Below are 14,357 nucleotides of genomic sequence, written 5' to 3' on the forward strand. Positions count from 1 at the left end.
TGCTGTTCTTTATTTGGATCCCCATTAGCTGTCACTAACAGTCTGGTTGCCTTGGCACACAGTGACCTGTAGCGCTGTCCAGAGGGGAGGAGTTCAGTTCATGTCCAGGATGTGAGGGGTCTGCAGAAATCTACTCTGCCCTCCGTTTGACCCGTGAGGTGTACAGGTCCTCCATGGAGGGCAGGCTGGCACCGACAATTCTTTCAAGAAGTCTTTTAATTGTGAGTGCAGACAGTTTGGTTGTTTATTTTAACATACTGTATATTCCTAAAGAAACTCATTAGATTGCTTGCCAACTTATCATTTACTTGGAGCTGTGAGAGACTGGCATGCATTTTCTCTGTACCTGGATGGGGCTTTATTCTGAGCTATTTGAAGCTTAGACTAACTAAGCTGCTTTCACTGCATCCAACTTACAGTGCTGAGCAGTCATCAAGGTGAGGTAAGACTAATGCCTGTGTCACTAACACTCCAGAGGCAAGAGTAAGAAAATGGGAGCGTGTTCTAATGTCGGCTATCCCTCTACTCATTTTCATAACCCTATTTTCAGTGTTTCTCTCATGATGGTTAGCCCATCAAGTGCAATACCAAACAAATTTACTTCCTCAACCTGTCCAATATGCGAGTCTTTAAGTGATAGATAAAGCAGATAATCATTATTAGTGGCATGTCTCACCCTGAGCACCATACTTTGTTTTGCTACATTTAAAACAAGTCTGTTCTCACATATTCAATCAAGTAATATTTGCAGTTCAGATTGAAGTGTTCCTTAATTCAGTTATTTTTACACAAATTTTAATAGAATTTCCAGAAAATTACTAAAAGATCAATCCTGATTATTTTGAGTTTCCATCCACTACTGATATGCAGACATTAGCAGTAAGAACTGCTGAAATAAGCAGCTAGTGGTGCTCATTTTCCAATTGGGTACCATTAAACCATAGCATTAGAAGAGGGGGCAACAAGCAGATGTAGTTAAAGGAGTGGGTCAAATCTCAAATGAACTCAATGTGGAAAACATTTTATTAATTTGAGGAATGATACATCAGTTCACACAGATCTGATGATTTTGTCTGCCACAATATTTAGTCTCTTCAGTGGAGCAGAAGCTTAAGCTGCATGCACAAGGTACCTCATGGTTTATTTGCTACATCTGTCTCCATTGTAGTTTGCTTCTATTGATGTACTAAGTTCTCTACCTCAGCCAAGTTAAAAAAAAATCTTTGTGCACTACAACTTGGTTTGAATTTCCTGCATTTCCCCTCTGGTGCTTCAAGCACAGCTTGAAATTGTGTATTCTGTATAAACAGATGGATGAAAATACACTTCTATGAATAATTGCATATAAGCGGGGCAAGGCTTATTGAATAGTCAATTGAGTTGTCATGAGGTAAAACAAAAAAAATAGGTCTATGTGGCATTTATTTGAGGAAAGACGAGGAGGAGGAAGGCAAAATGTAGAAGGAGGGGAAGAGAACAGTGCAGAGAAAAGACACTGAGAAAAGAGGGACAGCAGCAGAGACAGATGCAAGAGGACAGAAAGAGGGAGAGGAGATGTTGTTTATTAGCTTCTGAGTTAACGGCTGCCGTCTCAACCCCCAACTCCCACCACAGCTCCTCAGGTTTCTACTCATCTGCATGAGCCTCTCAGAGGCCTCTGGCGTCCACAACCAAGCTACTAATGAGGGGTGAGCTGGGCTGGTCCGGTTACACACACACACACACACACACACACAGCCAAACATACACATAAAACTTGTATTATAACCTAGACCAGCCCACTGATTCTGGTTTTACCCCTGTGATCTGTGCACACATACGTCTATATGCATGTTTGCAAGCTAAGATTGACTTGCGCACACACAGAAAGGCATGCATCACATGTACATTATGCTTACATATAATGGTCCAAAAGCAAGCTTGCGTACAGTAGCTGGGAATATTCTAAGGCAGTCATCCACAACACACACGCACACACACACACACACACGCACACAGGGTAAGCACACACAGGCATTACATTACTGACTGGGTGTTGATGATACAGCCACAGAAGCTAATGGAAAATAAAATGGGAGAGGTTTGGCGATGAAGAATTTTAGACGGTTACACCCAACACCGTTGTTTTGTTTGGTGGTGTATTGATCAGGGAGGAGGATTTTGTCTGACGAGGGTTTGGGGAACTGTGATGTTCAGATCTATAGATAAAGACACTGTAGCATGTGATGGCTTACACAATGTCCTCTGTATCTTGTTCCATCAGCTTGTACTGACCTAAACCTTTATCTGATAAGAGACAGAGGACACATGCTCCTGTTGCACTAACATATAGTGTTAACATGACCAGGGCTGCAGCTCTGATTTCAGTTTTCTCAGAACACCCACTTATGCTAAAAACTCTGTGTCTTGATTGTTTTTTTTTTGTCTCTGTTGTATTTTGTTGTTTATCTCTTAATTTGTTTTTCTCAAGTTTTGGAGATGCATCATGCACAAACTAGATAAATTCAGTAATTTTATACAGTAGTCGTCTTTTTACTCCTCTGCGCGGATGACAGCTGTGGCCGCAGGCATTATATTTTCAGGTTGTCCATTCATCTCGTTCTTGTCAATATGATATTTCAGGAATGTTTTCAGAGAATTTCTTCAGCTATGGCACAAATGTCCACTTGGACTCAAGGATGAGCTGATTACAGTAGATGTATAAATGTCTGGCTGCCATATGGGTTTGTCTGGGTAATGAGACAGGCAGCACACTTGTATTTCTGTTTTAATGATGCTCTTACAGGCCGTTTTTTCTTCTGAGACAAAGTTATAGCCTAGTTTACCAACATGTTTAAGCTTTTCCCATCAGTTAACCACAGCACATGTCGTTACTGTGCATTTGATGGGTGCCAGCTTGCACTGCTAACAATTCCCCACTGAAATGTTTTTGTTAGTTTCCTAGCCCCGTTCAGATGGATACATGTTGCAGAAACAGTCGGTAAATGGCTGCGCATTGCACTTTAAAGAAGATGGGTATACAAACTGGACTCGCATAACATTAGGCAAAACCAGCCTCATTGTTGCAACAGTCTTTTCCTTTTGTAAAAGTTGACGACAAACTACGGGCTCGGGCTGCCTTCGATTGTAATGCATACTGGCCGATTATATTATATTTTTTAAATTAAAAAATAAACTATAAAAAATACAAAAGCTTGACTAGGAGAGTTACTGACTAGACTATTTGACTATTAGGAGGCAACCCTATATATTATATGTGGATGGATGGACGGACATGCATGTAAACTAAAACTTGACTGGTTGCATAAAACCACAAGGTTGTAATTTTAGCTTTCACTGCTTTTGGTATTTACCTTGTTTGATTGTGATTTGAAGCTGACATACATTAGCCAGGGAGCTTTAATTCCTGTAGGTTGCATTAATGATGAACAAATCCGTTACATTTCCAATGACAATAATAGTAGATGAAATATTGTTTGTGCAGTGGTTTAAAGATATTCAGCCCTGTGGTCTTTGAAATGCATCGCATGAAGAACTGACAAGCTCTGGATGCTATAATGACTTTCTGTCCAAGTTGCTCATACAAATCAGTACAAATGGTTGATGAGACATTTTGCTATAGCAAGAAGCTTTTTTGGTTCATAGCCAGTTTTCGAGTTGCTTGGCCCTTCAAGAAATGAAAGGATATTAATATTAGTAAAGTGTATTATAATGAAAGTCCAAGTGCTTTTAAAGACTGCACGTTATCAAACTCTGCAAGAGGAAATATGTTCTTTAGTAACAGTCGTGTGTGTGTGTGTGTTTGTGTGTGTGTGTGTGTGTGTGTGTGTGTGTTCAATGTATTTCAGTTACTTTTTCTACAAGTTGAGCTCTTATAATATCCACAAGTAAAGGATGCTTACTTTTTTTAATTGTTTTTTTATGGTTTGATGTTGGTTAAAGATGCCGTGTGGGGTTTTCCTGTTTACATTTAGTCTTATTCACAATGTACATTATATGTGTCCTTGATGCTTTACTAATGTGTCTGCATACAGCGATGCATTTCCTTAGTCATAAAACATCACCAGAGGTGATTTTGAACTTTTGAAACCAGCAGTGTTTATATCCAGCTTGCTAGTAGTTTTCTTTTTCTTGCAAGTACATTGCTGTTTGTTGGTGTGTCAAAGCCACTTGTGAATCAGTGGAATACAGTACTTCAGCAGTGATTTGACCTGTAAACACAAGACCAGCTTTCTGTAATAATATTTCGCTTTAACCACAATCTTTTCATAACCTTAACCAAAGCTCTTATTGATACATGGGACTCATCGTCCACCTTTCACTCTAACAGTGTTGCACTTGCTTTGTTGGAAGCAACATCTCCATTGAGCATAATATAGGTAGCAATTATGTTTCCCTCAGCGATTTATAAGAGACGGGGTTACTGGCATTGACATGTCTTGATCCTCATGGTAAAGGCATTTTTACTCATGTTGTACCCCACAGAAAACTGGGAGAAACTGTAGGGTGATGTGGTCTTTCTCTTCCAGGAGAAGACATTCAATGACTGCCACATATTAAAGCACATACAAGTAGCAGCAGCATTACAATATGGAGTAATATAAAGTACACAAAATGTAATTATTATATATGGAATGAACTTAAAATCAACAACTAGTTAAGACGGCCAAAGCCAAGATGTCATAGGAGTGCAAGAAATACCTCTGTCTCTGTAAAACAGAATCAAATGGACGACAGAACACATTAAAAGGAAACATGTATCCCTATTTTCATAAGATCTAATATGAGCAGAGGATTTTTATGTTTCACTGAAGTAAATCCCATTAATTTGGAATGAAATGTACCTTACACTGCTGCCACATTACCTGTTTGGGGAAGTTACACAACAACTGCAGTTCTGAGTATTCTTGTGTTAATGGTTTACAAAAGAGCTCTGATGAAGGTATAAATGCACATTATTTCACAGGGCCACAGGCCTTTTCAGTGCAGCTATAATTAAAAAAAAAAGAAAAAAAAACTAAACAAAACTTCAAGACCACCTTAAAGGTCATTACTTTCAAATAATGTGCTCATGCATTTTTAGAAACAGCAGACTTAACCCGCTGTTGATCCAACCAAGGCTTTCACTTCCCTTAACACAGAGGACAGGTTTTACACAGGTACAATGTAAAAAGGGGGTTGTATTAAAGAAGTAGTCCAGCGAATTAGTTTTGCTCTCCCACAAAAGTTGGGGGACTCACTTGCGATTTAATTTTTAAATTATTTTCAGAAAAAAAAAATCCTTGAATTAAATTGATGTTTGGGCAGCCAAACTATGATTCTAACTGTTATGAAATCATTTTTAAAAAAAGAAAAGACAAACGTAACAGAATCCATCATATCGGTTTGTAGTCGTGAGCCAGCGTACAGCCAGTGAACGGCAGCACAGCCTACATACAAACATGGCAGCTACGCTTGTTTACCACTTTAAGTGTAAAAGCTTTTCCTTATACTTGGTCCAAAAGAGCTTTTACTCACCCTCTCATACTCTTGTTACGTGCTCATTCTCTCTCTGTCATGTTTTCTCTTTCACTTTGATCCTAAGCACAAATATGAGATTGATTGATTATTGTTTAAGGGTCTAACAGAAGCACAGCCTCTCTTAGACTCATCCTCTCTGAAGGTGTTTAACCCTCCTCCACGTGTCCCTGATAAACAGATGTACTCATGTATATTCTATATAAAATGAGTAAAAATGTACCCGTTGGTTTTGAAAGTATTCAATGCGTTTTCAAGGTTTAATTTATATTACTATAAGATGGAAGGGAATTGATTGATAATGTTCTCTAGACTTCCTGGCGGCCTTCTTTTTGGACAGTCTAGACAACACACAGACATTTGTTAATAGAACTGGTTTATTCTTGGTTTTCATTTGACTTGTCAACAATAAGAAAATGTCCTGACAGCCTCGTCTTTTTATTTCAGTGTATGGATTGATTGATTGAGACTATGCACAGTGTATTTGGATTTATTGTTTTTTTTCTGCGTCAGAGAGAAAGGGTAGGCAGAGGAAGCTGGGGACATGCAGCACAGATGTGGCTTGGTCAAGTCTGTAAAACTGGATGGTGTTTGTTCGCTGTGAGTCGAGTCCTCACCAGCATATTCATGTTTGACATAACAGGGGGCGATTGATTCAAAAGCCAAGTGTCGCAATTAAACCCTTGTTTGACCATCAATCACCATAATGCACAAAAGCAGTAATCTAATTAAAATACCCAGAGAGAAATGGGATCATTATTATCTGTTAAATGTCGACTGTTTCCAAATGATGTGAGGTTGAAAACTGTCACATGGCTTGTAGGAAATTAGATTGTCTGTAAATTAATCGCACTGATTGAAACAAGGAGAGGGACGGGCAGAATTGAGTAAGATTTGGTAAACTGGTAGAACAGACTATCACTTGGAGACAAAAGGCAGGATGCAGTCATGCTACATATAGCCTTCACAGAGCTTTTTACAGCTATTGAAAGTGATTAGTTGAAGTATTTAATACATGTTTGTAAAAATATCAGCCATAACAAGTATGTTATGAAAAGCGGAATATTTTTAAATTAGTGTTATTTATTGTCATGTAAGAATAGGCTATTTTTTTTTTCAGCTATCTCATTGAATAACGTCTCATTCTTTTATTGTTTAGAGCCGACACATTTCAGTGGCTGTTTACTGTATGAAGTTAACAAAGACCTCTGGAGGAAGCTGCTGATGTGTGTGGGCAGTAAATGAAAATTACTTGATTGGTTATTGTTTTATCAGGCATTTTTATGTCCCACCTAACTGATTTATAGAGACTCTTACAGCAAATGACAGGGTAACTGCATTCTTCCTTGCTGTACTTTATTTCAGAGGAAGCCAGACAGGAAAACAAGATGTATAATAGGGGTGTGCAATATCTGCAAAAAAAACTATACCTGGATATTTTTTGGAATTTTGTTGTTAATGATAAGCAGACGATATTTTGTATCAAAAAGTGGTCGCTCTTGTTAATAGCATAGCCTGTTAATTGTTGCTTATTAATGATACTAATGGAAACATAGGCCTCTTTCATATACTGATTTACCAGTACTTAAAACTGATGCACTCAAGTACAACAATACACAAACTTTAAAATCGCTGCAGAATGATTCTGCTGAATTTTGCCGAGTGTGTTTTTGTGCTGTTACCTTGACTAGTGTAGTCCTGTGGTGGACAGCTGACGTCCACAGCTTTTCATGTTCTTCATTGTCTGTGCAGTGATTAGTTCACAGATGGTGAAACAAGTTGTTGACTTGTCTTTAATGGCAACCAATTTCTGACATAGCTTGCAGATTGCTGTTATTGGAGCAACGTCCGTTTTTGAAAACTAAAATACTGAGTGAGGATGATCCAACAATTAACCACGTAGATCGTGAGGTTTTTGGTTGTCCATATTTTGTCTCTTGGTGCTGTTTGGTCACTCATTTTTAGCTTCACTAATGCATTTTTAAGCAGCTATGCAAGCTGAACTTGTACTGTAGCGATCATGTACATGCTGCTAGCACTCTGAATGTGCACCAGCAGAAGTCTATCCAATTAGCTGCATGAGGCAAGAAATCTGTGGACTCTCAAGATGTTTTTTGATTGTTTGATTGTTTTTGTACAGTGAGGTTCCAACCTGATAATGCCAGCTGACACACTGTTAAAACAACAATTAATATATTATTTTAGATGATATGCTTTATATGGCATACTCCTAATGTATAATAAAATAGAGTAAACACAGAGCAGTTAACAGTATGACCACAAACAATTAGTGACTATTAGGCCTTTTCCACTCCGGGAACCTGCGAACCCATAACAGAACATGTTCTGCTTTTGTTTCCCCTGTCTTTAGCCCACTTAGGAGACAAGTTCCTATTTCTAAATTTTGTCACCCCTGAGAAGGTCGCCTGTGACTGGTTAAAAGGCAGTGTCCTCACATCTCAAATATTAGCATTACAAGCATGGTGTGTGAACATACATTTAGAGGTAAAACAGGGACTTCAGCGAGGTAAAGCAGCAGCAATGTTACATTTCTGCAAGTTTGTTTTCTGCTTGTTCAGCAGCTGTTTGATAAACTGCTCATGCAGTCTGGTGAATGTCTGTACAAAATTTTAAGGCAATGCAGCCGTTAATTGTTGAGATATTTCAGTCTGGGCCATCCCTAAAGTCATGCTATTGGTGTGACTAAGAATTAAGGGGAAAAACTAGAATTACTGCTTTGCAGTTGTATGCCTCTGAGAACCAGTCAAATTGATCGGAATAAGACAGACGTGAGGTCACTAACCTTGACCTTTGACCACCAAAATCTAATCGGTTAATTTTTGAGTCAAAGTGGACACTTGTGCCAAATTTGAAGAAATTCCCTCAAGGCGTTCCTTGAACAGGCCGGGCAGATGTACATGTAGCTGTACGGCCGGACAGCCCAAAAACATAATGCCTCCTGCCGCAGCTATCACCAGGGAGGAGACATAAAAACAACCTTTTTGATATTTAACAGGTGTCAACATTTAATAGGATATACTAGGTGTGTGAAAGGTCTGTTGTTGATGCTTATCGATTTAATGAAATAAGAAATTATATGATCACTAAGGACATGTATGTCCAGTAATTGTGTGTGTGTGTGTGTGTGTGTGTGTGTGTGTGTATTTATGCTATGCTGTCAATTACACTTCCCTCCATTTTGCTTGTCATCTTTTAACTGGCCTGCCTGATGAGCTCTAAAATACTTTGAAGATGTGTCCTATCCCTCCTCAATATTTGCTGAGCTAAGACCAAGAAAAAGGGGCGTAAAAGGAAGAGTAATTAAGCCGCCACATAATCCTGATGACAGCAGCAAAAATGGCTATTCAGCTTATGGCTTGTGGTTGGGACACTTTGACCTTACTCATGTGTAGAGTGACTAAAAGGAACGGGGGCTGGAGCACAGCATATGTCTCATGGGTAAAACTCAGCCCCTTTGGGAACATATGTGTGATGGACAGCAGATTGATATTAGTTATAACATTAGAGGCACTGTGATGTTATGTAGAGTTCACCTTCCAGTTTACTGATATAGTCCTATGATGTGGAAGCTGTAAAGGTATAGGTTCTGTTTCAGACCCGAGGGGCATAATCTTAAAGATGTGAATACTCTTGCCTATATTTACATCAGAAAAATAACATGGAGTTAGGCTTTCCAAATGAATAGTTGTCTAATAAAAAGGAGAGAATATACTAATTATGATATACTATAGTGGCACCTAAATATTTTCATTAATAGAAACTGTATGAGGGCTAAACTGGTGGCTTCTTTGGTTCAATGAATGTCTTTTGATAACTTGTATTTGTGTTTTTAATAAAAAAAAAATTTTTTAGGGGAATGCCAACTGCAAATATTAAAATGCATTCGTTTGAGTTTCTAGTACTTTTGCAGCCCTTTTCTTATAGCATTGTTTTTCCTGATCAAAACCCAAGACCCACATTACTGACAGCTCAACTGAGTTTGTTATGCTAGTAGTGCCTAATTGTAATCTCAAGCTGCTTGACTCGAACAGAGATGAGCAGCAGGCTGCAGAGGTCTTGTAAGCTCGCTTTGCTTCAAATGATCTTGGACACTGATTTCAGTGGAAGATTTAGCTATGATTTCATGTCTATAGAAGATTTTCCAGTTTTCTGAGGTGTGCTGCTAGCACAGTGTGTTAGTTTAGTCATGTATGAGTTGAAGACTACAGCAGTGTATTTGAGTAAGCTCATTGTTGTGCATAACACATAACACTTGAAATGATCACAATAAGCAAATGTGCACGCTTTTGCAAGGCTAACACTATATGTGATGAAAGCCAAAAGATTCATGGGCCTCATGTCTTTTGCATTCATTTCCCCTCAACGTTTGGAACAACCAGTTCTCTCAGGACAGAACGATCCATCCATAGACACATACAGCATGATGTGTTAGTGCAAGAGTGCTGCTGCTGCATTTAGGCATTCAAGAGTCTTGACTTCTTGGCTCTGCTTGCACCTCATGCTGCCGGTGGGAGAGTAGACCTCTCACCCTGGCGGGCGGGGCAGATGAGATCTCAGTCACCATATCCCATCACCTCCTCTCATCATCATCATCCCCAATCCCTCCCTCTTCTCCCTTTGCTTTCTGAAGTGTCTGGTGACTCTGGCCCCTGTTATCTTGCCCCTCCCTTCACCGTGGAAGAGAGAGGGAGAAAGAGGGAGGCTGCAGCCCACTACCACCATGTCCCCAGAGACCCCTTGCCTGCCTTACTGCCTGCCCCTCCTGCTGCTCAGTACAGCTGTGGCTCAGGACCAGACCCCAACCAGCTGGGATCTCAACCCTGCCACAGAGTCACGAGGAGAGTGTTTGAAAGCTCCTCACCTCTCCTCGTTCATTCTTCATTAGATGAACTGCATAGGCACTAACTCTAACTGCCAAACCTCTGCAGTGGTGCTGAGAAGATCCTTCTTTGAGTATGGCTGTGGCGCTCCGGGCCCTGGCACTCCTCCTGCCCTTGGTGCTCGCCCTGTTCAGCCTGTCCCTGGCACATATCTTGGGGGGATGCCCGTTGGCTTGCCGGTGCTCTTTCGCCACACTGCAGTGTCTGGAGCCCGATGGTATCACCAGCATCCCGACAATGGCAGTGCAAGAAAGTGAGAACATGACGGAGATGTGAGTATAATATCACCTGTTTTGCATGTCCCTCCAAATGAACACAAATGTGTCTTCACGTGCTGCTCACTTTGGTGATTTACCAACTTGGTTTTCTCTGTTTGTGTTCAGTTGATCTCCTTGGACGGCACTGAATTTGTTTCGAGTTTCTCAGTGACAGATTTTCTTAGCTTTATTTAGGCATTTGCAACAATTTTCATATGTGATGTAAAGTTTCAGGTTAGGAAAATACTTGCTAATTTTGGGTTTTGTGCAGTTGTTTCAGAGCGTATGTTTCTTTAGTCCAGGTGTTAAATGGCTCTACAAGCTTTGGTAAAGTTTTCTGGATGAGTGATACAGAAGTAGAGGTCTCCAGTGGATTAAGATGGAGCAGTTGCTGTGGTGGAACAATTAGTATTAAACCAAACAGTGTCTTTTTAACAAATAATCAGTGTCTTCCTGCCCAGGTGAATAATATCAGCACCTACCTGCCCTGGTGAGCTGTCGCTCATACACATTAAGCAGCCTTAATTGTAGAAACCTTTCTGGTCTTTATACTGATCCTTGTACTGCATACAGTCTTACATAAGGACATTTCTCAGAAGAAGGGACTATATCTCACTTGGGAATTTGTCAGTTCCACCTTCTTTTTGATTCAGATGCTAGCAGTGAATTGCTAACTTCAGACCCGGTGTCCATTATTCTCTACCCTGTTTTTGAAGGGGGGAGGTATCATAGTGACTGAGACTGTTCTCCCACTGTGTACACAGTCTTCCCTCAGAGTCCTGGAGCTCAGAGATCACATGTGACATCCCATTATTTTCATCAGTTTTGCGGTGGAAAAATGAGTACAAACACCAAAAGATTCTTTTCTCATGAGAAATTTAACTGAAAAATAAAGTCTTTCTGCAGAAAAATTACTAAAACTCACAACTGACGGCGATCTCTGAGGCCGTGAGATAGGAAGAGAAAGAGGCATGACTTCCTCATTTATACCCTGCAATAAGGTCATGACTGGGTTATGACTTACCACATTTACTGTAGGTGAACAGACGTATAGAGTAGATAACTGAAAGTGTCACCTTTTCATGACCTTTATGACACACTAATAGAGCAGACTTTAATACATAAAGATGAAAAATTTCAAGTAGTTACACTGACTGTATTCTACAGCGTTACGTTCCAGTGCTTTGGCTGTGAATAACTAGTGCTTCTCTGCATGCTAATGAGTGATAGGATGGTGTAGATATGCCTTTGATCATTTCTTATTATTTGATATATGAATTTATTTGGTTTGTTGTCATACCATATAGAGATTTTGTTTTCAGCAGACATTTGGCACTAGCACAGTGTATTTGTCCACTTGGGTTTAGCATGGAATAATGTTGATGCCTCACATCTATCAAGTCCCTCAACACAATGAGCAAAATGCTAATTATCTGCAAGACTTTTGTTTATTTCTCATTAATTGATACAGTCAGATTTAGTTCTGGTTTCATGCTATGTGGAGCATTTATTCTCAGTGTTGGGCAGATCTAGGTGCTGCCAAATCTAGTTGAGATGAATTAGCTTGGCAGCCGTCTAGTCACTGGTTATCAATTATGGACTGGTACTACCAAAAACAGGCATAGAGGGGACAGGAACTAATCTCAAAGTGTGGCTTGAGGGTCTTCAAAGATGCTTAGAAGTAACAAATCTTCTAGTATGGTGGGGAATCACCACCAATTCAACACTACTGGTGTTCTTCTGGATAGAAAAACGTGTATTAAAATTTCTGAAAATAATTCTAATATAATACAAATTTATCATTGAGACCGTTTCATAAACTATAAGACTAAATCTTCTCTCTGGTGCTATTTGTGTCTCAACAAAATACAATTTAAAAGCATTTTAAAACCATATTTCACCAATTAAAACTTGAGTCACAAAGAATCTTACATTTTTTTAAATAAAATTAAATATTAACAACCAAAGCAGCGTATGTAAAAAAAAAAAACCAACAACAGTGTTTAACACATAAAAACTCAACTAATCTACTTCATCAGGACTGTGTGGGTGTGATTTTATCAGTCTGACTTTTTTAAATTAAATGTATTGATGTGGACTGATAAGTCAGAGGTGAAATATAATAACAAAAAGCGCAGTCAGGAGGGTCCATCAAGAGTCTTTTACTGAGCTTATAAAGTCCATCCAGAACTCAACTGTTTCAGGAGAGGATCCATTTATCAGCAGCCGACAGTTCCTCATATAGAATCTCCGTGTTATACCATGACTGTGCTGTCAAGTTGTGTGGAAGAATCCAGGAATGAGCAACAAGTATTTTACCTGCTGACAAGAATTGCTTTGGGAAGCAAAAGTTCAGAAGAGTTGTTAGGAAGGTTTACCACTGATGGCAATCATGGCAAATATAAAGCACCTCTGAGGCAGAGTATGTCTGTTTATCTGCTCCCACGTTTATACATCAGGCTTTTTGTACATGTAAAGACAAGATACAGAGATGGGTGAAAAATGAATGGGAGAGCTAGCATAAAGTGAACAATGGAGAGTTTTTAGTGGAGTGTCTCCAAAGCAGCTCCGGTGCTCCTCGACCAGAAGAAGGATTTTTCCTTCTTCCATAACATAGTCTCTCATTGTGTCCAAAACACTTTTTCATCCTCATGAAGTCATTCAGTGACCTACAGCTGCAACCATTAGTCAGCTCATTGATAGGAAATTAACTGGTAACTATTTTGAAGCAAAAATCACCAACGTTTTCTGGTGTCACCTTCTTTAACGTGAGGAACTGAACCTTTTCTTTGTCATACATGATAAGACATTTAAAGGTATCATCTGTGTCTCTGGAAAGTCACAAAGGCATTTTCCCAATGTTTGACATTCTGTGAGTAAAAACATAAATAATCAAGAAAATTCTCAGCAGATTAACAAGTGACTTCAGCGGTTTCTTTATTTTCATTCAGTTTGGATTTTTCTTTGATTTGTCACCCAACTCTGTTTTTAAGGTTAATAAGTCATTGTTTCATCTGCCATAGTTGAAACCCACATGCTGTAAGCTTAGATACACACAGCTGGAGAAAGTATGTTTCAATATTTGGAGCTTGGATATAAATTCCATTCTAGATGAAATATCTGCCAGGCTCCCTATACCACAGAGGTTGGTCTGACCTCATTTACTGTATGCTGCACTGCTGGGGTTCAACTGGTGGTCAACAGATGAAATAACAGAGATGGCAGATGATATTCACTTGATGCTGTGATTTGTAAGATAGGTTTGATGTAATTTCACTTTTGACTATCAGATATTTATTGACATACAATCCCTGGAGGATTTTGACTGAATAAAACTCCATGAAAGTTATTTCTCAGGAGAACTGAGACTTCTCACTCAGCTACAGAGTGCCTGGCAGCAGATGACTGTTATTTAACATTGACTTTTTAAAACTTTGTATAGGAAAAGAAGTAGAAACTGACCACACTGTGATTTAAAGAGGGCTGCTGTATTATTATACAACCCACCATCAGCTCCAACATGGAGAGCTAAATGTCACTCTCTGCACCACCACGCTGTTCTCTCTTTGTTCCTGTCCTCCGATCTGAGCAATTAGCCCTTGTTAAGAAGGAACTACATTTGTGAAACACTATTTCGGTGGAGGAAGTCAATTTACTGCCGCTTTCTGTTTCTATTCATCTT

General features: G+C 39.4%; 1 protein-coding gene across 3 annotated transcripts in view; it reads left to right on the top strand.

Moving 5' to 3' along the window:
• Positions 1-14,357, top strand: part of ntrk1 (neurotrophic tyrosine kinase, receptor, type 1) — a 64,856-nt gene that overhangs the window by 18,208 nt on the left and 32,291 nt on the right. For 2 of the 3 annotated variants that reach the window (XM_020609666.1, XM_020609664.1), the window contains exon 1: positions 10,577-10,690. The exons of the other annotated variant lie outside the window; for it this stretch is intronic. In XM_020609666.1, coding sequence (XP_020465322.1) covers positions 10,656-10,690 — 35 coding nt within the window. In that variant the 5' untranslated portion in view covers positions 10,577-10,655. Of the gene's footprint in view, positions 1-10,576; positions 10,691-14,357 lie in introns of those variants that run through there. 3 annotated transcript variants of the gene reach the window in all.

This window comes from Monopterus albus, unplaced genomic scaffold, assembly GCF_001952655.1.
Source record: "Monopterus albus unplaced genomic scaffold, M_albus_1.0 scaffold101.1, whole genome shotgun sequence".
NCBI classification, from domain to species: Eukaryota; Metazoa; Chordata; class Actinopteri; order Synbranchiformes; family Synbranchidae; genus Monopterus; species Monopterus albus.